The sequence below is a fragment of the Aotus nancymaae genome, unplaced genomic scaffold (assembly GCF_030222135.1).
Source record: "Aotus nancymaae isolate 86718 unplaced genomic scaffold, 86718_ANA_hifiasm-v0.15.2.pri h1tg000036l, whole genome shotgun sequence".
NCBI classification, from domain to species: domain Eukaryota; kingdom Metazoa; phylum Chordata; class Mammalia; order Primates; family Aotidae; genus Aotus; species Aotus nancymaae.
Genome location: NW_026988450.1, coordinates 55644899 through 55667572, shown reverse-complemented (window position 1 = coordinate 55667572; position 22674 = coordinate 55644899). Strand labels below are relative to the sequence as shown.

Sequence of the window (22674 nt, the reverse complement as noted above, 5' to 3'; positions counted from 1 at the left end):
CTTTACACCACTTTGGGCATGTGTCTTAATTTCTATGATACAAATGATTGGACAAATGCTTGTTGATAGTTTTTGATAATTCATGCATTTCATCGTGCTCTAATATATTTTTTAATACCATATAGTTGATGAGCATGTAGTCACAGATTATTTAGTTGACAGAGAACACATTGGTGTAACCCTAAGGTAGTGAGAGATTCACTTTCTTTGCTTTGGTTGCTATAATCATACTCTAGAACTGATGGATACCATCAGGGATGCACTTCTTCTTGTTTCCATTTGAACACTTTACCCTCCTTTAGAATTTTACCCTTCTAAGTTTGATATGTCTGAATCTCTTAACAAGTTTGCTATTAGTAATTATTCCTCTAATGAAATAATTTATTTAGCAAATCAGTAGTAAGTTGTTTATTTTGTTGTCTTAATTATATCCTTTGCAACCTAAAGTGCTTCTGAGTACAGAAAATACCAAAACTAAAGAGAAACTGGAGGTATTTGCTAAGATTATATCTTTCATATGTTAATATTATACACACTCTGAATAAGTAGTGGACTTTTCTCACTTTCTAGTCTTATAATTAAAAAAATAAAACATGGGATTTCACATAGTAAGTCCCTCTCTCCCTTTTTGGGTGTATTTGGTCCTTCATATTTTCTAATTATTTCTAATTGTTGCTATTACCTTTGTTATTTGTCCTTATTTGCCCCAACTTGTCTTTAATAATACTTAATCCTTTAAATCTGTGTTTATCCGGGAACTCTTGTAAAACTGTACCACTTTGTAACATTTGTGTTTGGTTACTTGTTTCTTCCTTCATATTTCATGTATGTCCTTTTAAAACCTGAGCTCATTTCATTTGTACCTTTGAGGATTTATTGAGAGTTTGTTGATTTCTTCAGTTTTCCCCACCCCCCTTTTTGTCGTCTTTACACTTGCTCAGGAAAATTGTCATACTTGAATTATCCTTTTCTTTGAAATTTCAGACATTGAATTATATCTATCTCTCTTTTTTTTTTTTTTTTTTTTTTTTTTTTTGGAGACGGAGTCCTCTCTGTTGCTCAGGCTGGACTACAGTGGCACCATCTCGACTCGCTGCAACCTGCGCCTTCCAGGTTCAAGTGATTCTTATGCCTCAGCCTCCTAAGTAGCTGGGTTTACAGGTGTGCACTACCACACCTGGCTAATTTTTTTTTTTTTTTTTTCATAGAGATGGGGTTTTGCCATGGCTGGTCTCGAACTCCTGACCGCAGGTGATCCACCCACCTTGGCCTCCCAAAGTGCTGGAATTACAGGCATAGCCACTGTGCCTGGCCTGAATCATACCTATCTCTTTAATGAACTTTCTGGCATATGAGTTCTTAATATCTTGGGCACTTGTCTTATGCCCAACGGTCTTTTCTTAGCCTTAAGAAAATCAGATGAGGGAACCATTTTGTTCCAACGTTACTGTCATTTACATGTAGAATTGTAGCTCGTTGTTGAGTGCTAAGACAGTGTAGTAATTTTTCTCTTTACCTCTGGCAGTGAATTCTGTGGAGCTGTGCAGCAGGAGAGATAGGCATATGATTGTGTAATGAATGCTTGAGGGTCTTCAGTGTGTAAGGACACAGGAAATTGTTTGGTAGGTTGCCTAACTCTGAGAGAGGCTATCTCACTGCTTCCTGCAGTTCCCCTGATCTGGTCCAAAAGAGGAAGGATGCGTGGTGACTTTGTTAAAGAAAAGTCACTTGGGTGTCTCCTCATGTCATCTCGTGGTTAGAGTTTTGTGTGCCACCTTCCATACATAATTGGCCTCACTGCCTTGTTAATGTCAAGGAAAAAGGAATTAGAGAAAGAAGTTTAGAATGAGGGATTGTGTTTTGAAAAAAATGCAATTTGGATCAGTTTCCACACTTCCAATGTAGTGTGGAATACACACGCCACACACACACACACACACACACACACACACACACACGCCCATGTAGGAAAAAGTCTGAAAGGATATTAACAGCCATTATCTCTGGATAATGGGATATTAGGTGCTTTTAATGTTTTCTATTCTGTTACATATTTTCTTACTCCAATTTGTATTATGTAATCACAAATAGGAACAGAAAATTTGTAAGCGTGTGACTAAAATACGCCCTTTTGAAATAATATGACACTGTCTAGTGTGCCCCTTGGATCAGAGTGGGAGGCAGTGCCACATAATGGGAAGGGCACAGGATTTATAGGCACTTTCATGGTAAAAGTCTAGGTAGCAGTAGGAGGGGTTGGCAGTCACAGTGGTGCTAGTGTAGGCTAAAACCTTAGGTTGTTCCTGTGGCCTGCCAGGCCTCTTAAGGTGTGCGTGCTTCTTCTCCAGGTGTAGCTCCCCTGCCCCTTGACCTTCCAGCCCTGTGCTGGCAGCACTAGCGTGCCCATGCCATGTTTCTCATTCTGCACCTGTGCACATGATGTTTGTCTTATTAGCCTGGATATCCTTCCCAGCTTCGCCTGTTCATGTGGTTTCTCTGATGCTTTCTCATATTCTTTTCTGTGTAAATGAGTGACTTGCTTCCTCTCTTTGCTGCCTTTGTACTGTTGTCCTGATGCGCTGCTGTTGTACCGTTGAGGTACTTCTTTTGTTGTGTTTATGCTGAATACTAAGTTATTTGTCCACTTGTCTTCTCAATAATGAGCTGCTTCAGGGCACTTGATTTTTATGTTGTGCTTTCCATGATGCCCAGCACATAGTAGGTGCTCAAGAATGTTTGTGGAATTCAATTGGTTTGGGGCCTAAGACCTCTGAAAATTTTTTTTTTTTTTTTGAGACAGAGTTTCCCTCTTGTTGCCCAGGCTGGAGTGCAATGGCATGATCTCAGCTCACTGCAACCTCTGCCTCCCAGGTTCAATTGATTGTCCTGCCTCAGCCTCCCGGGTAGCTGGGATTACAGGTGTGCGCCACCATGTCCGGCTAATTTTCTATTTTTAGTAGAGATGGGGTTTTGCCGTGTTGGCCAGGCTGGTCTCGAACTCCCGACCTCAGGTGATCTGCCCGCCTCGGCCTCCCAAAGTGCTGGGATTACAGTCGTGAGCTACCGTGCCCGGCCCTGAAAATTCTTTTAAACTTATGTAATAAATTTAATGACCTAAAGTGCTATAAAGTGTATAAAAAAATAAATTTAGTGACCTAAAGCATGTGATCACTGACAACGGCAGATGTGTTTGAGCTAAGAGCTACCGTAGCCCTGGCATTACACTGCAGTAAATAGCTGCGTGTATTGTGATCCCAGTTGTCAGAGACGAGTATGTTAGGGGAGCATGCTGGCTGAAATGTCTACTAGGCTATTGGTCCATGTCCATTCACCTAGTATAGGTAGGGTTTTTATGTCATTCTCACTAGCTTTGGAAAGCCACAGTACTCTTGTTAATTTTCATGATCACAGAGTTGTGGCTATGGAGAAGAATGTCCTTGTTCTTAGAAGATGTATATGGAAGCATTTAGGGATGAAATGTTGTGCCTAACTTAGTTTAATATGGTTTAACAAAACAATTTATGTAGATATATAAAGCAGGCATGGCAGAATAGTCACAATGTGTCGGGTATTTATTGAACTATTCTTTTGATTTTTCTGTTTAAAATTTTTCATGATAAAAGAATGTGGGAAGAACCGCCAGTTTTTGTCTTTATCACAATCTTGCCACCTCCTTAAAAAAGCCACCTTAAGCAATAGGGACCCCTAGAAAACTTTGTAGGTCCATTTCAGTAGGAACCAGGGGTTCCTGATGAATTCAAAATTGCTTGCTACTGCACCCTCTACAAGAGGCATGGGGTGTAAAAGTTAGTAAGAACAAGAATAAAGGGGACCAATTCTGAATTTGGCTGGGTGCTGTGGCTCATCCCTGTAATCTTAGAACTTTGGGAGACTGAGGCGGATGAATCACTTGAGGCCAGGAGCTCGAGACCAGCCTGGCTAGCATGGTGAAACCCTGTGTCTACCAAAAATACAGAAATTAGCTGGACATGGTGGCACATGCCTGTAATTCCAGCTACTCAGGAGGCTGAGGCACAAGAATTGTTTGAGCTTAGGAGGCAGAGATTGCAGTGAGCCAAGATCATGCCACTGTGCTCCAGCCTGGGGTGCAGAGCAAGACCCTGTCTCCAAAAAAAAAAAAAATTCTGAATTTGATGTAAGTCAGTCTTTCTCTGCTTTTTGCTTTTAGCCTTTCCACTCTTTATTTCTGGGTGCTCCCTACATCTTAGGTCCTTGAGGCTGCTTTTATTCACATCAGTCATTTCGTGTAACCTGTCCTGCCTTACTTACCTGTCCTCCTCAGATGAACAGTAGCTTCATTCCCAATTACTACTAATTTTCTTAGAGAAAAATTGCTTTAAATCTGTATCTCTTATTTCTGGCAACTTCAGTTTCCTTATTCCTTTCCTTATTTTTCTCATTAAAACAATTTTTTTCAGTGATTAAAAGCTCTGTGTGTGTGTGTTTGTGAGAGAGAGAGAGAGAGCGCGAGCAAGAGAGAGAGAAATCTAAGCATTATTTTAATCTCACCCCCTGGGCTTTTACTACAGTTAAAATCTTGGTGTATGCCTTCCATTACACCTTTTCTTTTTTCTGTGTAACTAACGTGGGATTGTACTATGTGTATTTAGCAACTTGTGTTTGTTTCTGCACTTGATAAATCATGTGTCTGTTTGCATTGTCTCATTTTCATTTTCACTAGATTATAATTGTTCAGAGACAAAGTTTGTCTGCTTGAACCAGAGGATCTTTCTCAGATTCAGATCTGTCAGTAGACAGCGAGCCCTGAATTCCTCAGTTGTACAGAATGCACAGCATAAAATAACTGTGCTTAGTCTGTCTGGGCAGTCAGTCGTTGCATCTTTCCTCCAGTGTGCCTTGATAATAGAGCTAATATGCATAACGTTACAGATTATCTTTTGTGTTTTTTGTTTTTCATGTTATAGCTTGGACAGCTTTTAGCAACTGCATGCAAAGAGCTACCAGGCCCTAAAGAAAGTAGACGGACAGCCAAAGACCTTTGGGAAGTTGTTGTTCAAATTTGCAATGTGTCCAGTCAGCACAAGCGAGGAAATGATGGCAGAGTTAGTTTAATGAAGCAGAGGGAATCTACGCTAGGTATCATGTATCGGTATGTATTGGTATATTTCTGTCAGTTGCATTTGATTTCTTACTATTTATCCTATTTATTCTATTAACCTATTAAAGGTTGATTTCAAGAACATCAACTTTTATTCTGTGTATCATAAAGATGGACAGTCTTAGGAGTTCTGTAGTATTCGTCTGTGATGCATCTGTGTGCCATGGCCACCTTTGGAAATGTCTTCTGTTTATATGTCACTTTAAGAAATCATTTAATTAACTAGAATTCAAAATCAGCAGTGTTTCAGGTTGAATAGTATTAAAGACTTCACATTTGATTAAAACAGGGAAGAAATGTTACTAGGTTAGTATAACAATAGACTATTACATTCTTTTTCATACTTGCAGAATTGGAGCATTAAGAATAAACCTTCACCTGTAATTTTCTTTCTTGATTTCTATTATTAAATGTGTATTCAAAAATTTTTGTTTTGTCGGAGTGAACTGCTTTCTTTTATCAAAAAATTACGAGTAAGTTTTCTTAAAAATTGCTCTAATTACTGTTGCTGATTTTTGTAGAATATGACTAAAAAATACTGGTTACTTCAAAAACTGATTGAATTATCATTATTTTTTTAGTTTATTAATTTTTTTTAAGAGACAGGGTTTTTTTCTGTCACCCAAGCTGGAGTGCTGAGGCGTTTCACTCCATCTTCTAACTCTTGAACTTAAGCAATCCTCCCACCTCAGCTTTCTGAGTAGCTGGGATTACAGGCACACATCACCTTGCCCAGCTAATTTTTTGTAGGGATGAGGTCTCGCCTTTTTGCTCAGGCTAGTTGGCAGCTCCTGGCCTCCAGTGATCCTTCCTTCTTGGCCCCTCAAAGTGCTGGGATTACAGGTGTGAGCCACCATCCCTGGCCAACCTCCAGAATTCTGAGGCAAGAAATTATTGCTGAGAGTAGAGACTCCCCAGTCTTAGTGAGGTAGCCAACACTGCTCATCAAGGGAAGGCATTGTTACTTATTAAACCCCAACTATGTACTAGCCTGTTCATACACATTATCTATCTAAGCCTCAAAACAACCCTAGGGGTAGCTAAAATGATGCCCATGTGTCAGATCAAAAACAGAGGCTCAGGTATCTTGCTCAAGGCAAAAGTCAGTAAAATGTCTGGCTGGAATTCACACCTGTGTTGTCAGTCTAACATCAGAAACTGTTGGCCGGGCACAGTGGCTCATGCTTGTAATCACAGCACTTTGGGAGGATGAAGTGGGTGGATGAGGCCAGCAGTTCCAGACCAGCCTGGCCAACACGGTAAAAGTTTGTCTCTACTAAAAATGCAAAAATTAGCTGGGTGTGGTGGTGCACACCTGTAACCCCAGCTCCTCAGGAGGCTGAGGCATGAGAATCATTTGGATCCAGGAGGCAAAGATTGCAGTGAACTGAGATCAGTCCACTGCATTCAGGCCTAGGTGACATAGTGAGATTCTGTCTCCAAAAAAAAAAAAAAAATCTGGAGACGGATGGCTCATGCCTATAATCCCTGCACTTTGGGAGGCCAAAAGGGAAGGATGTCTTGAGCCCAGGTGCTCAAGACCAGCCTGGGCAATATGGCAGAAACCCATCTTTACAGAAAATACAAAAATTAGCTGGGTGTGGCGGCACGTGCCTGTAGTCCCAGCTACTCGGGAGGCTGAGATGGGAGGATAGCTTGAGCCCAGAAGTTGGAGGCTGCAGTAAGCTGGGCAACAGAGTGAGACCCCATCTCAAAAAAAAAAAAAGTGGGGCAGATGACTAGGCAGAGCACAGAGGGTTCTTAGGGCAGTGATGCTGTTCGGAAGGATACTGTAATGGTGGATGTGTGACATCCATCTGTCCAAACCCAATGGACGTGCAATGCGAACGGTGGGTTAGCTGTGGGATTTCAGTGACTGTCAGGTCACAATGGGCTCCTCCATTGTAACCAACACACCCATCTGGTGGGGATGTGGATAGAGGGGGAGGCTGTGCACGAAGAGAGGCAGGGCGTATATGTGAACTCTGTATTTTCTCTCTGTTTTTTAAGATGGATTTTTGATCTTGTCACCCAGGCTGGAGTGCAATGGTGCAGTCTAAGCTTACTACAACCTCCACCTCCCGGGTTCAAGTGATACTTCTGCCTCAGCCTCCCAAGGAGCTGGGAAGCTGGGACTACAGATGTGTGGCACCACGCCTGGCTAATTTTTGTATTTTTAGTAGAGACTGGGTTTTACCATATTGACCAGGCTGGTCTTGAACTCCTGACCTCGTGATCCGCCTGCCTTGGCGTCCCAAAGTGCTGGGAATACAGGCTTGAGCCCTGATGCCCAGCCAACTCTATACTTTCTACTCAGTTTTTCTGTGAACCTAAAGCTGCTTTCAAAAACAGGTTTTATTAAAAATTAATTTTACCTGGTCAGGCACGGTGGCTCATGCCTGTAATCCCAGCACGTCGGGAGGTTGAGGCGGGAAGATCGCTTGAGCCCAGGTTTTGAGACCGGGCTGGGAAACATGGCGAAAACCCATCTCTATAAGAAAATACAAAAATTAGCCGGGTGTCGGTGGTGCCTGTCTTTAGTCCCAACTACTCGGGATGCTGAGGTGGGAGGATTGCTTGAGCTTGAGAGGTTGAGGCTGCAGTGACACATGACGGCGCCACTGCACTGCGGCCTGGACAACAGAGTGAGACCTTGTCTCAAAAACAGAAGAAAAGACTAAAGATGAAAAGGGCTATGGCTGCTGGGTGGGAAGACAAGGGAAGGGACAAATGGAAACCTTAAAGGTTTCTGCTAACTCTTCCCAAAGAATTAGAAACAATGTTTACCAAATGTTTCATTCCCTTTTAAGCTCCCCTCCCGCAAGGCAGTTCACCAAGGGAACTGTTACTTATTCTTCCTTAGAAACCCTGCCCCCTCACAGTTGTTCTTAACCTCCTGAAGTCTGATCCCCCTCCACCCACCACACAAAAACACTGGAAGGAATTACCTAAATACAAGGCAGGATTACTTAAATCTGAATGAGTATTGAGTACCTATTTCTATATAATATATATATATATATAGACAACATTTCCCTGTTGTCACTCAGGCTGGAATGTAATGGTGCAATCTTGGCTCACTGCAACCTCCGCCTCCCAGGTTCAAGCAATTCTCTTGCGTCAGCCTCCCAAGTAGCTGGGACTACAGGCACGCACCACCACACCCAGCTAATTTTTTGTATTTTTAGTAGATACTGGGTTTTGCCATGTTGCCCAGGCTGATCTTGGACTTCTGGGCTCAAGCAGTCTGCCTGCCTCGGCCTCCGAGAGCACTGGAATTACAGGCATGAGCCATTGCACCCAGCGGTCTTCTCATTGTTCTGCCATCAGGAGCCACTTCATGTGACTCCCCAGCCCCCTCAGCTTCCACTGTTTTCCATCACATGCAGAATAAAACCCAAAGGCTGGACCCCAGCTGCCCTCCTAACCTTGTTTCTTATCACTCTCCCACTGGCTCCTCCTAAACCAACCTCACTCCTTGCTGACCTCAAAATCACCCTGCACTTGGCTTATCCGATGAGATTGGGTGCGTTCAGGGTGGTATGGCCGAGACCCCACTGACAGCTTTCCATGGCCTTGGCCCACCTATCCTCCAAATTCTGTCAGCTCTCGCTTGTTTAAATTGTTTTATTTTTATGTCTTCTATAAATACAATTAAGTTTTTCATGCTTTGTGTGCTGATTCAGAAAAGTAAAATAAATAAGTGAAACAAATAACTAGCATTTAGGCTAATATCATTATGCAACATCCCCCCTGTGGATCTAAGACCTAAGATTGGACACAATGAATCCATACCAGCCCTGCGTCAAACTGCTTTCTGTGAAAACGGGTGTTTAGATTTATCATCCATTCTATGTTTAAAGTCGTGCCTCATGTTACTTGGTCTCATATTTGGTCTGACTTTCTAGCACAGATCTATTGTGCTAGAATATGTAATTGGCTTACTTACATTTTTGACATAACAGGCATATGGATTTCCCCTCATTACTAAGAGTCCTAATTGTAGCCTCTTAGCTTAATTATAACATTGAACACAAAATCCACTTTCTCTGTGAAATCTCTCTTTGTGGGGCTCCTTGGATTCTTTTTCTAAGAAAGAAAGAATGAAAGAAAGAGGGAAAAAAGAGAGACAGAAAGGAAGACTGAAAAAAGAAAGAAACTTAGCTTCTTTTCCCCTTCCCTTCTCTTCCCTTCCCTTCCCTTTACTTTTTCTCTTTCCTTTTCTTTACTTTCCTTTTCCTTTTCTTTACTTTCCTTTTCCTTTATTTCCTTTCTTTTCTTTTCTTTTTCTCTCTCCTTCCTTTCCCTTCCTTTTGTTTTTTTTCTCTCCGTTCCTTTCCTTTTTCCTTTCTCCTTTCCTTTTCCTTTCCCCTTCCCTTTCTCCCTTCCCTCCTTTCCCCTCCCGTATCCTTCTTCCCTTCCCTTCCCTTCCCTTTCTTTCCAGGATGTCACTCTGTAACTCAGGCTGGAGTCCAGTGGTGCCATCTCAACCCACTGCAACCTCTGCCTCCCAGGCTGAAGTCATCCTCCCACCTCAGCCTCCTGAGTAGCTGGGTTTACAGGTTTGCACCACGACAGCCAGTTAATTTTTACATTTTTTTTTTTGTAGAGACAGGGTTTCACCATGTTACTAAGGCTGGTCTCCTGAGCTCAAGCTATCCGCCAGCCTCGACCTCCCAAAGTGCTGGGATTACAGGCGTGAGCCACTACTGTGCCCGGCCAGAACAGGCACTTTCTAGACCTTCCTAAATGCTGTGTCTTGGATTTTGCTTTCCTCTACTGCTAGGTGAGGTCCATACAGCTACCCATGATTGACTCTGAAAGTTGTTGATACATTGCAGTGCATTGAGAAAGTTCACACCTCACAGTTTATTAAAGAAATATGAGCATAGTCCAGGTGCAGTAGCTCACGACTGTAATCCCAGCACTTTGAAAGACTGAGGTGGGCGGATCATGAGGTCAGGAGATTGACACCATCCTGGGCAGCATGGTGAAACCCCGTCTCCACTAAAAATACAAAAATTAGCTGGGCGTGGTGGCTCGAGCCTGTAATCCTAGCTACTTGGGAGGCTGAGGCAGGAGAATTGCTTGAACCAGGGAGTCGGAAGTTGCAGTGAGCCGAGATCATGCCATTGCACTCCAGCCTGGTGACAGAGTGAGACTCTGTCACAAAAATTAAAGTATGAGCATAAATTAAATAACTGGTGTCATTGGCCCTCCACATATATTTTTTTCCAAAAATTATTAATAAACAATAAAGTATGGTTATTTCATATGCCAGTGCATACAGATTTTAACATTTGGATATATATTTCTTTGAAAGCTAGGATATATTTTCTAATGCTCTTTCATTGAAGTCAGCTCCTAACATTCAGCATAAATATGAGTTATGAATCCCAGTTATGTACCTGAGCCTCATTCTCCCTCCCTGAGCCCCGCACACTGCCCTGGGCCCTTCTTTGGCACATGGACAGATGAATGGGAGCTGCTGGGTGTGGGAGCACTGGACTGGGAATGAGACTTGGAGTATAATCCAAATGGCCCAAGAGCCCACAGTTCGAAGCTGCCGTGACAACCTCAAATCAGACTCTGCTCCTTAGTTGGCCAGCACCTATTTAGAGGAAGCCAGACTTTTCCACTTCGGGCGATGGTATCGGTGGTGGCACTTCCAGGGGGGACACAGCAGCTTAGCAGAAGGACAGATTCAGAGGGGCTCTTGGGGAGCTCATGCAGGGCCCACAGAGACCTTCTCTCTGGGGTTCCAAACTGGCATTTAGAGGGAGATTCAGTACTCACACCTGGGGTGTTTCAGAATATTCAGGGGACCAGAGAGACCAATGGGTGAAACAGGAGGATTTTATTAAGGTGGCCACTGACTCAGCAGATTAACATCCCAAGATTGAGCAAAGGAGAAAGAAAATGGTATACTTTTTATATATCCAGGATGATGTAACACAGGTTTGCAGAAGCCACAACAAAGGACAGTTAATTTGTAACATGTCTTGTGATGTATGTTACATTTGAAAAATAGCATTTTGAGAAATGCATTACACATTCTTTGGGTGTTATCTTGCCCTGTGACCTTGCAGCTGGTCAGCAAGAAAAACAGGAGTCTTGAGATGTCTAGGAACTTTGCTGAGAATGTGGGCAGAATAGATAAGATAGGTTTTAAGGAGTTAATTTTAAGCAGAGCTGGGGTTAGATTTTATATTGAACACAACACAGTAAACTGTGTTATGCAGCAATTGTAGACTACCATTGTTATTATTTAATTTCCCTCTTCATTTCCCCCCTTTGTTGCTTTTTATTAACTCTTTAATAGGAAACAACCGCATTGCTTTCAGCATTCACTAGTATTTGGAAGTTAATTTTGGTTTAGGTCACTTGGTATTCCTATGGGCTTATTTATTAGTTTTATGCCTGTTTGGTTTTTGTAGCTGGATGTCAGGGCGATGGCTTAGGTGTGTTGCAGAGCTTTTGAAGACAACCCTTTTGGGAGCGCCTTTGTATTTTTGGTGGACAGCAGGCCAGTGTGTTAGCTATGGTAAGCGTACAGCACTGAGTTGAATTTTTAGCACGAGATTGAGAGTTTCTCTCCTGCCATGAGAGGCACAAAATGATCTTTTAGGCCTGATGGCTCCTTTGTGCCTGTGCCTGTCTTAGGTTGTCTTTCCTTTGAAGAATCTTACCTGTCTTTAGCTAACCAGTCATCTACCCAGGGCCAGCCAGGGCAACAGCTCAAAAGTTGGAATTTGAGTAAACACAGGCCCGGGGCCTGATCTGCAGAGTGTTGTGGTTCCAGGAACAGTGCTATTATTTACCTTAAGTTGTTTCTTCTGCTAAGCTGTAAGACAATGTAATATTAGTTTTTTTCTGGTAAATGGCATTTCTCATCTATGTGGCTTGTAAATTTGTAAGGTAGCACATTTAAAGCTTTGGATGTTTCATTGGTTATGATTTTTAGAACTGCCTGCAGCCTAATGATGCAGTTAATTATATAGATGGGAGTGTGATATCCCCATGCCCTATTTTGGTGCCCAAGTGGCTGGGCCATAATAATTATTTTTTTCTGGGGGCCAGTCTGTGTTTTTTTCAGTTTCCTATTTGTACATTTATTATAGCTGTATCAGCTTAGAGCATCACTAATCCAAAGTGGGATTTGAGTAAGCACCGCCGGCTTTTTTTGAGGGTTATAGGATTTGCAGTTATGTCATGTGCACACCTAATTAGGACTTTCCTAATAGGGGTGTTATAACAAGTTGGGACTACAAGTATTTGTTTTATTTTGAAGAAGTGTTTTTCCTACCTGTTAGGCATCTAAGGACACACTTCCCTAATGAGAATGGGTTACCCGAGTTAGATTGTAAAGGGTTTCTTTTCCTGTTCTTTTACAGAGCTCAAACCATACCCCAGGGAAAAGTTTGGGGTTCTAGCACACATAAGACTTATTATTACCTGGATTACAAATTGAATAGGTAGTTCGATTATACATGCAAGTTCCTAGGGAAGCTCCTTTACACTCATAATGTGTTTGCTATAGTAAAGTTTTAACTTGTGTATTCCCTATTTGTGTAGTGTGGGTGCACATAGGACACCCATACAGGACTTCGTCACTTAGTAGATTTACCATAAGGGCTGACATGAGCAAAATGAAAGGTAACATTTTTACACTAAGACTGGACAAGGAATGCTTTCTCCTGGGAGCGAAGCTTTGCAGCAATGTCAACATAGTAAGAGGATGCTTAACATTATTAAAATGACAAGGTTTAAGATTTTGCTTAAGGTTTTAGTTTATGTTTGCTTATCCGGTGGAGCTTCCTCGAGCTTCGGCCGCGTGTTGACTAGTCAGCTTCTGGTTGTGTGACTAGAGCAGGGCTCGACAGTTTCTCAGGGTCGTCTGCATCTGGAACCGGACCGAGCTGGTTCTGGTCCTTGTCGATGACATGTCTCCAGGTTAGCCTGGTGGGATATTCTGGATCCGGCTGACTGGTTCACTTGTCTGGGGCTGCTGCTTAACTGGCTGTGATGAATCCAGAGAACAACTTTAGCAACTTTAACAGCAATGGGGGTGGATAAGGTTACAATAAAAGGGCCCAATGTGGTTGGGTTCCACTTTTTAACCTAGACAGAGTCTCTGGGTTTAAATGAATGGATTGGAATTGTTAAACTTATGGGTATTCTTTTTTGTACCCAGCTTTGTTTCATGGCTTTACCTAGGGCCTGCATTTATCTCCTTAATGTTTATTTTTCCTATTTTTTTAAAAAAAGATTTTCTTTTACCCGGGTTGTGGGGGGTGGTTTCCCAGACAAAACTTCATAAGGTGAATATTAGGTCTGTTTGGTTGGGTGCATCTGACTCGGAGAAGGACCATGGGCAAGATTTGATCCCACCGTAAGTGGGTTTCCTGACAGAGTTTCTTTAGGAATTGTTTCAGTGTCCAGTTTATTTGCTTTACCTTCCCCAAACTCTGGGGACGGCAGGCAGTATGTGATTTCCAACAGTTGAGAGAGATTTTGAACAATCTCAGCTACAAATGCCAGTTCATTGTCAGACCTGAGAGTCAGAGGCAGCCCAAACCTAGGAATACTATCTGTTAGTAATGCTTGAGTTGCCTCCATGGCTTTTTCAGTGCAGGTGGGGAAAACTTCTACCCAGCCGGAGTAGGTGCAGACAAGCACCAGCATAAACCGAGAGCCTCCTGCTTGGGGCATTTCAGTAAAATCTACAAGCAAGTTTTCACATGGGGTTACTCCCACTTTTTGAATTCCCAGGGGCCAAAATGGCCCTTGCCGTTGGTGGTTCTGAGCACAGGTTAAGCATTGTTTACAGACGGCTCGGGAGATGACAGTGAGCAGTGGCACATAGAAGTGGCACCCCACTAGTGTTTCTAGTGCTGTTTTCCCATGTGAGTTTCTTGGTAGAACTGTTTTACAAACCTGAGGGCTATTACTTCAGGAAAAACTAATTTTCTGTTTGAGAACCTCCACCAGCCTTTTTTTGTATAAGCTCTGTTTTCCTGAGCAAACCAGGTCCTCTCATTTGGGGAGTAATTTGGCTTCTCTTTAGGCAAAGGTTCTGGGAGGAGAGGCATGGCAGTAGCTGCCTTCCTACCTACCGTGCTGGAAAGTGGAGTATTCATTGCTGCACACCTAGCTTCTGCATTTGCTTTCCTGTTTCCTCTTGCCTCTAGGGTCCCACGTTTTTGATGGCCTTGGCAATATATAACAGCTATTTTTCTTAGGATCCCATACTGCATCTAAAAGTTGTAGGATTTTTTCTGGATACCCTACACTTGTTCCTTGGGCAGTTAGGAGTCCTTTTTTCTTGTATATGCTCCCATGTACATGTAGCATACATAGCAAAGGCATACTTTGAATTAGTATATATGTTGACTCTTTTACCTTTTGCTAACAGCAATGCCTGCGTTAAAGCTATTAGCTCTGCTCCGGGGGCTGGGGTTCCTGTTGGCAGGCTTTGGGCGTCTACCACTGAATTTAGAGTTACAACTCCATATCCTGCCCATCTGACTTCTGTTACAAAGCTGCTACAAGCTGTAAAGTACTTGACATCTGGATTTTGGAGGGGCTGATCTGTAAGATCCCTTCTACTTGAGAATACTTTATCTACTGTCTCTATACAGTTATATAGGGGAGCTTCTGTTTCCAGTGGGAGGAGGGAGGCAGGGTTGAGAGTGTTTATAGTTTCTAAGGTTATGTGGAGTTTTTACATAAAAGCCCTGATATTGGGTCATTCTAGGATTTGACAACCAATGGCGCCTTCTTTGCTCCATTAGTGTTAAAACAGTGTGGTACCCATACAGTTAACTGCTTTCCCAGAGTTAATTTATCAGCACTTGTAGCAGCAAGAGCCTTGAAACAGGATGGCCGTCCTGAGCCGCCGAGTCCAGTTGCTTTGATAGGCAGGCTATTGGGTGATGCCATGATTCCCAGATTGGGTTAAAACTCTGATGGCCACTCCCTTCTGCTCATGAATATACAGGAGAACGGGTTTAGTTATGTCTGGCAGTCCTAAAGCAGGTGCCTCAACTAGAGCCTTCTTGATTGTATTAAATGCTTTTTGTTGCTCAGGCCCCCAGATAAAGGGTTTTCTTTCCCCCCCTTTTGTGTATTTATATAATTATTTTGCCATTAGTGAGAAATTTGGGATTTAAATATGGCAGAACCCTGTTGCCCCTAAGAACACTGTGACTTGTTGCTGGGAGGTTGGGGTGAGAATTCTACAGACAGCTTCCTTGCATGCGCTGCCTAACACATGCTGTCTGTCTGTGGCTTATGACAAACCCCAAGTATGTGACTCCTTCGCAGGAAATCTGGGCTTTTTTTTCCTCCTTTTTATATACTTTATACCTTGCCTTCCACAGAAGGTGGAGGTTTTGGGTTCCTTCATGGCAATTTTTGATAGTGGATGCTGCTAGGAGAAGGTCATTTCCATACTGCCGAAGGACACAGTTTTTATCTGGTGGGGTGTAAGCATTAAGGTCTGATGCTAGGGCCTCACTGAAAATTGTGAGGCTACTTCAGCGGGGTCAACTTGTTCAGATCGACACTTCTGGGGCATCACGTGGAATTGGTCTCTCTGAGGTGGTGGAGATGCTGAGTAGTGGGATTTCCTCATTTCACGGTGCACACATCTATCTAATCCTCACACTGCATCCCATGAATGTACAAGCATGATTTGCCAATTAAAGCAATACTAATAAAGACAGAATAAATATAGTAAAATGCAAGAAGTGCGGCTTCACCGCCCCACCTACCTGATTTTATCAGCCGCCCAACTATGTTGAGCGGCTTCTTCTCTTGGGTGGGCACAGGCAGAAGCATCTCATTAGTATTGAAATGCATCGCCTGGCAGCTCTGCGGCAGCCCCGGCTTCTTGTTGGCTGCGCCAACACAGCCTCGGGCTGCCTAGCTTGGAGGGCTCTGGCTTTCTGTGATGATTCTTGAGCCAGGGTTCTCTGGGTGGTGCTCTGGGTGGAGGAGGCGGCCATGAGGTCATGCTGGAGGGCTTGTTGAGCCAAAGTTTCTAAATCTTCACTGCCCTTGGAGCACTTGATGGAGGCTGCAGCCACGAGGTCACCCTGGAGGGCTTGCTGAGCCGAGGTTTGTAAATCTCCACCACTGCCGATGGAGCTCCCAATGGAGGAGGCCACGTGGTCATGCTGGAGGGCTTGCTCAGGCACGGTTTCTAAATCCCCACCACTGCCGATGGAGCTCCCAATGGAGGAGGCCACGTGGTCATGCTGGAGGGCTTGCTCAGGCACGGTTTCTAAGTCCCCACCACTGCCGATGGAGCTCCCAATGGAGGAGGCCACGTGGTCATGCTGGAGGGCTTGCTCAGGCACGGTTTCTAAATCCCCACCACTGCCGTTGGATCTCCCAATGGAGGAGGCCACACGGTCATGCTGGAGGGCTTGTTGAGCCAAGCTTTCTAAATCCCCACCACTGCCGATGGAGTACCAGATGGAGGAGGCCACGCAGTCAGGCTGGAGGGCTTGCTGAGCCGAGGGTTCTAAATCCCCACCACTGCCGTTGGAGCTCCCAATGGAGGAGGCCACGCGGTCATGCTGGAGTGCTTGCTCAGATAAATCCCCGCCACTGCCGATGGAGTACCAGATGGAGGAGGCCACGTGGTCAGGCTGGAGGGCTTGCTGAGCCGAGGGTTCTAAATCCCCACCACTGCCGTTCGAGCTCCCAATGGAGGAGGCCACGCGGTCATGCTGGAGTGCTTGCTCAGATAAATCCCCGCCACTGCCGATGGAGTACCAGATGGAGGAGGCCACGTGGTCAGGCTGGAGGGCTTGCTGAGCCGAGGGTTCTAAATCCCCACCACTGCCGTTGGAGCTCCCAATGGAGGAGGCCACACAGTCATGCTGGAGGGCTTGCTCAGATGACGTTTCTGTATCCCCACCACTGCTGTTGGAGCTCCCAATGGAGGAGGCCACGGAGTCATGCTGGAGGACTTGTTGAGCCGAGGTTTCTAAATCTCCACAATTGCTGATGGAGCTCTTGATGGTCGGGGAGGCCATGGGGGCATGCTGGGGGTCTGGATTAAAACTCTCTGCCTTCCTCTTCAGGCCAGCAGGTGAACCGGAAACTTGTGGGCTGACAGGTGAACTGGAACCTTGAGTGGATGGAGAACAGGTGGAATCCCCAGGAGCAAGGGCCTGTAGTCTGTTGGTGGCTTGCTTTCTTATTCGATCAAAAATAAGGTAGGTGGCCATGGGATAATTATATAAGTTGTTTTTAATTGCATTGGCAACTTCCTTAGCCCTGAATCCCACAGCCACCAAGAGCTGCATTGTTTCAGGATTTGGGTGCAGGATTTGCTCTTCATGAGTCGTTACAGGCAACTGCTGGCCGTTGCTGACCCACGGGTCCCCCAGCACTTCCTGTACTGTGGGCCGCTCCCTGGGATCTCTGATTAGCAGTTTCTTCATTAGACTTTTAAGGCCTTCTGAAAAGATGTCCGGGCAAACATACCTTCCAGATTTAATTTTTTCTTTGAGGACCATACGACACTTTGAGAAAAAGGGCAGATCCCTGGACATCATCTCGTACAAAGTGACGCCTAGGCTCCAAACATCCATGGCGGGGCATTGGTATGCCTGGTCCAGGATGACTTCTGGGGCCATGTACAAGGGGGTGCCACAACATCTTGTCAGCCACTGCCCCTCATCGTAAGTTGTCGCTAACCCAAAGTCGGCGATCTTGATCTTTCCTTCACCGTCCAACAGGATGTTCTCCGGCTTCAGGTCTCGGTGGGCTATTCTCCGAGCATGGCAGTACTCCATTGCTGACAGCATCTGTAGGAACATAACCCGGGCCTCCTCCTCTGTCACGTAGTTGCTGTACAGCCACTGGTGCAGGTCTCCTCCTGATGCGAATTCCATCACTAAGTGGCATACCTCTCTGGTGTTAATTATTTGATATAGTTCAATGATGTTGGTGTGGTGCATAGATTTTAAAATAGTCAGCTCTGTCTCGCTATTGGCGACGCTGGTGCCAGTTTTGCGAGTGGTTTTCACGGCCACCTGGGTGCCAGTCAGCAAGTGGTGGGCCAGCTTCACCTCGCCGAAGGCACCACTACCAATAAGATGTAATATTTGGTAATACCGTAGCCCCTGCTCAGGTCGGGTGTGGGCCAATATCTGCCTCATGGTGCCTGATGGGGGCAGATAACTACACTACACTAACTACACTACTACACTAACTACACGACTAAATACTAAGCAACAATACTGACAATACCAAAGTACGCTAAAATACTAAGCAACGATACTAACTACACTAACTACACTAACAATGCTAACTAGAAAAACACCAACCCCCCTCCCACAGAAACCCTCCCCCACCCCAAACAACCCCCACACCCAACCCCCCCCACACACAGAAACACACAGATACAACACACACACACACGCACACACACACGCACACACACACGCACACACACACCACACAACTCGCAAATCGCAATCGCTGGTCTGAATCCACAGGTCACCAAAAAAGCTTCCAGGGATATCTTAGACCAAAAACCATGACCCCGCCAGGGCCTTATATAGGCCCTCCCTGAGTTCCGTCACAAAGGCTTTTCATGACATCAGAGCAAAGCAGGGGCCAATCATGGCTGGGGATCATTCAGAATTCTGAGCATGAGCCAGTCATGGCTGGGGATCATTCACAGAGGTTTTCTCACTTTTGGTCCCCAAAACTTCTTCCTCTTTTAAAAAGAAAAGTGCTTTTGTCTAGATGGGTTATAGAGATTCATATTTAGTTTCCTAGCTATTTAAACTGGTACAACACTTCAACAGCATTTTCATTTGTAGTTTCTTTTTCTATAATTTTTTTATTATACTCAAGTTCTGGGGTACATGTGTAGATTGTGTTTGTTACATAGGTTTACAGGTGCCATGGTGGTTTTCAGTCATTTGTAATTTCAAAATCTGAAATAGCTTTTGGATTTTGAAGATCTCCTAATGTCTACATGCAAAATATTCAATTCCTTTTCTTTCGTCTCTGAACAGTTGGTCTCAACTATTGAGAAGGGAGAGAATATTTTCCTTTCCTTGTAGGGTTTTTCCTTCCTCATGTGGTTGACATTATGTAATGGACACAGAGGAAACAGACATAGCCTACCCTCCACGAGCCCATAGCCTCATCAGGAAGGCCCCCCAGCCATAAAGCTCCTTCAGCATGAGGAGCACCAGGTGAAGCGGGGGCCAGAGAAGAGTGGCCTGGGCCACAGGTCAGCACTGGTGAGGGAGGAAGCGGGGCTTTCTGGATGCCAGTGTGCTGAGCCCTGCGGTATGAGGAGGGGTCGCCTAAGTGAGTAGGGACAAGGGCAGGAGGGTAGCCTCTGCAAAGGCCCAGGATGACCGAGGGTGGCTCACTGGAGGGATGCGCCAGTCTGAACGAGTGACTGGGGCCAGGGTGGGAGTGCTCGAGTCCCAGGACAGAGGCTGAGCCTGTATTCCAGGGCCGGGGCTGTGGAATAGTTCTGAGCCCCTCGCTGGGCCACAGCCCTGAGACCCTGACTCTGCTCCTGACCTGGGAGTGGGCTCAACTGAACTTCACCTCCTCACCAGCCTCACTGCCTCCAGCCTCCCCCACCCACGCCCCTCCTTTCAGGCTCCCAGAGGGATCCAAGGAAAAGCGACCTCTGGCCTACACCACCCACTGGCTGGCCCTGAGACCTTCAAGGAGAAGCCCTCCTCCTTGTCCACCAGGGCTCACCTGGGCAGCCTGTTCTTCCCACGGCCCTGCCTTACAGACCACCCTGTGTGCCCATGCCCGTGTGGGTCAGGCCATCATGTTTCCTACACACAGTCCCCACTGCCTGGAGTCCCCTGCTTACTCTCCTGCGTGCCCTCCTGTCCCTTCAGTCCCAGCTGAGATATCTGGCACTCTGGGGAGTGTCCTTGAGCCCCGGACACAGAGGAGCCTCTTCTGCCCTGGATCCCAGGACTGCTTCTGCTTTCCTTCTGCCATGGTGCAGAAACCTCTACCCCCCCCAACACACACACACATGCACGCACATACTCACACCTCACACACACTTTCCACCATCTGGGGACATGGATTTCTGCCTGTTGGACTGCCTCTCTCCCACCCCAGCCTCTCGGGGACCCCAGGCAGGGGTGCTGCTATTAATAGTAGGGGCCCCGTAGGTGCACTGGAGGTGGGGAAGGGAAGGGCTCCCCAGGAATAGCCCTGCATGGATGACAGCCACTAGGAAATGTAGGTCTTTCTACATTTAGGCGGAGGCAGCAGGCACAGGCGGGAAGGAGAAAGTGGGGCTGGATTCCCAGGGTTCCTAAATGCCAGGATGAGGTGCTTCTATTGCCTTCTGGGGAGCAAGCTTTGGGAGAGACTGAGGCCCACGAGGGCAGCACTGGGGAGGCTGGTCTGGAGGGAGATGGCCCCTGAAGGGGCACACCTGTGCCTGTCCCTCTTGGCTCAGCCCTCACTGGCACAGGAATCCCTTGGTCAGGAATGGGGGGTGTCATGACCTTCTGCCTGAACACCCTGACATGTTCCCCCCAGGATTCTGCACTTTTTTCTCTTTTTTTTTTCTAGACAGAGTCTCACTCCATCACCCAGGCTGGAGTACAATGGCATGATCTCAGCTCACTGCAACCTCAACTGCCTTGGTTCAGGCGATTCTCCTGACTCAGCTTCCTGAGTATGTGGGATTACAGGTGTGCACCACCACGCCCAGCTCATTTTTTGTACTTTTAGTGGAGACGGGGTTTTGCCATGTTGGCCAGGCTGGTCTTGAACCCCTGGGCTCAAGTGATCTTCCCACCTTGGCTTCCCAAAGTGCTGGGATTCCAGGTGGGAGCCACCGCTCTTGGCCTGCTCCTGCCCTTCCATCTGTGCATTGGAGTTGCCTCTCCCTGTGGGCAGCTGCTGCACCCTGAGTGCCTGGCACAACTGTGGCCCTGAGGAGGTGCTCAAACACGGGACTCCCCGGGGGCCTCCGATCTGGGTGGCTCCCTTGTGTGACATGAGGCAGGAAGCAGAGCTCTGTGGGTCATGTGCCGCCCTAAGGGATGAAGGCTGTCCTTGTTCTCTTGTGAGCCAGGCTTGGTCACTCTTCCAGGGGACCCACCCCTACTGCCTAGCCTGGCCAGCAGCGGCCTTCCTGTCCCTGCCCGGAGTTGTGTCTGCCACATGCTCTGAAACTGGCCCTTTGCTGTGAGGTCTTGAAGAGCAGGGTGCGTGTGAGTCACCCACCACTGGGGCCTGGTAGGGTGGGGAGGCATCTAAGCAGGAGTGCTGCCAACCCACTTCTGGGTCTGGAGTGGAGGAGCCAGCAACTCACTCCACCTTGGGGGGCAGATGGGACGCCTCAAAGAGGCCTTGGCCATCCCACTGGGCTCAGGAGCACCAGGGGTTTATCAGGGCTTGTGGCTGGGAGCAAGGCCAGACCCTGGGGCTTCTGGGCCTGCTCTTCTTGAAGGGTGGCCTGCAGGATGACCTGGTATCGGCCTGCGGGTGTCCCATGGCCTCATGCATCTGATGTTCTTGCCCTTCAGCGTGACCCTCTAGTGCCTTCATCGGCTGCCATAGAGCTCGTGCTGGTAGAGGACGTGAGGGTGAGCCTGGAAGAGGTGACCATCTATGACTGTCTTGGCTTCCAGATACAGCCCTTGCCCTGCCGGCTGCCTGGGTAAGACAACCGGGGGACCCCATCCCCCTCCAACACACAGCCCAGCTCTCCCTGAATCTGCCTCCTGCAGGTAGAGCTCCACCTCAGAAAAGACTCGGGTAACTTCTTCCTCAATACCAGTGCTGCGGAAAACATCAAGATGGCCTACCAGGAAACCAGGGCCATCACCATGGTAAGTTTGGGTCATTGGTCCCCAGGGCGATTTTCATTCTTCATCTAGGCCATCGTGATATTCATAGATTGGTATTTTAAAAGCTGTCGCTTAATGTCATCAGCTATAACTAGCAAAGCTGTTAGAGTCTCTGATTTATTCTGCAACTTTAGTCATTTTCATGCTACCTTTGTGATTTTTTTTATTTTTAAGACAGGGTCTCACTCTGTTGCCTGGGCTGGAGTGCAGTGGCAGGATCTTAGCTTGCTGCAGCCTTGACCTCCTGGGCTTAAGTGATCCTCCCAACTCAGCCTCTGCAGTAGCTGTGACTACCACCACCCAGCAGCACACACCACCACACTCAGCTAATTTTTTTATTTTTTGTAGAGACGGGGTCTCGCCATGTTGCCCAGGCTGGTCTCGAACTCCTGGGCTCAAGGGATCCACTGGCCCTGGCCTCTCAAATTGCTGGCATTACCGGTGTGACCCTCCACACCCAGGCTGCCTTTATGATTTTCATTCCATGTCCACAAACTACCCACACTGTTCCCTAATGGTTTCCTTTCTGTCAATCTTTTCATTAAAATTAAAATGTTATTATGTAAGCAGCACTCTAACAACAATAAAGAAAATTGCTTCTAAAGAGGTTGCACCTTTCTCTGTTTCCCCAGGTTGATTTCTTGACCCTCT

General features: G+C 46.0%; 1 protein-coding gene across 1 annotated transcript in view; it reads left to right on the top strand.

Moving 5' to 3' along the window:
• The window catches only part of LOC110568382 (integrator complex subunit 8-like), a 53253-nt gene extending 37362 nt beyond the window's left edge, over positions 1 to 15891 (top strand). Inside the window, 2 exon segments of the mRNA XM_064384527.1 lie at positions 4947 to 5131; positions 9585 to 15891. Of these exon segments, the coding sequence (XP_064240597.1) occupies positions 4947 to 5131; positions 9585 to 9690 (291 nt within the window). The 3' untranslated portion in view covers positions 9691 to 15891.
• Positions 15892 to 22674: the final 6783 nt, after the last annotated feature.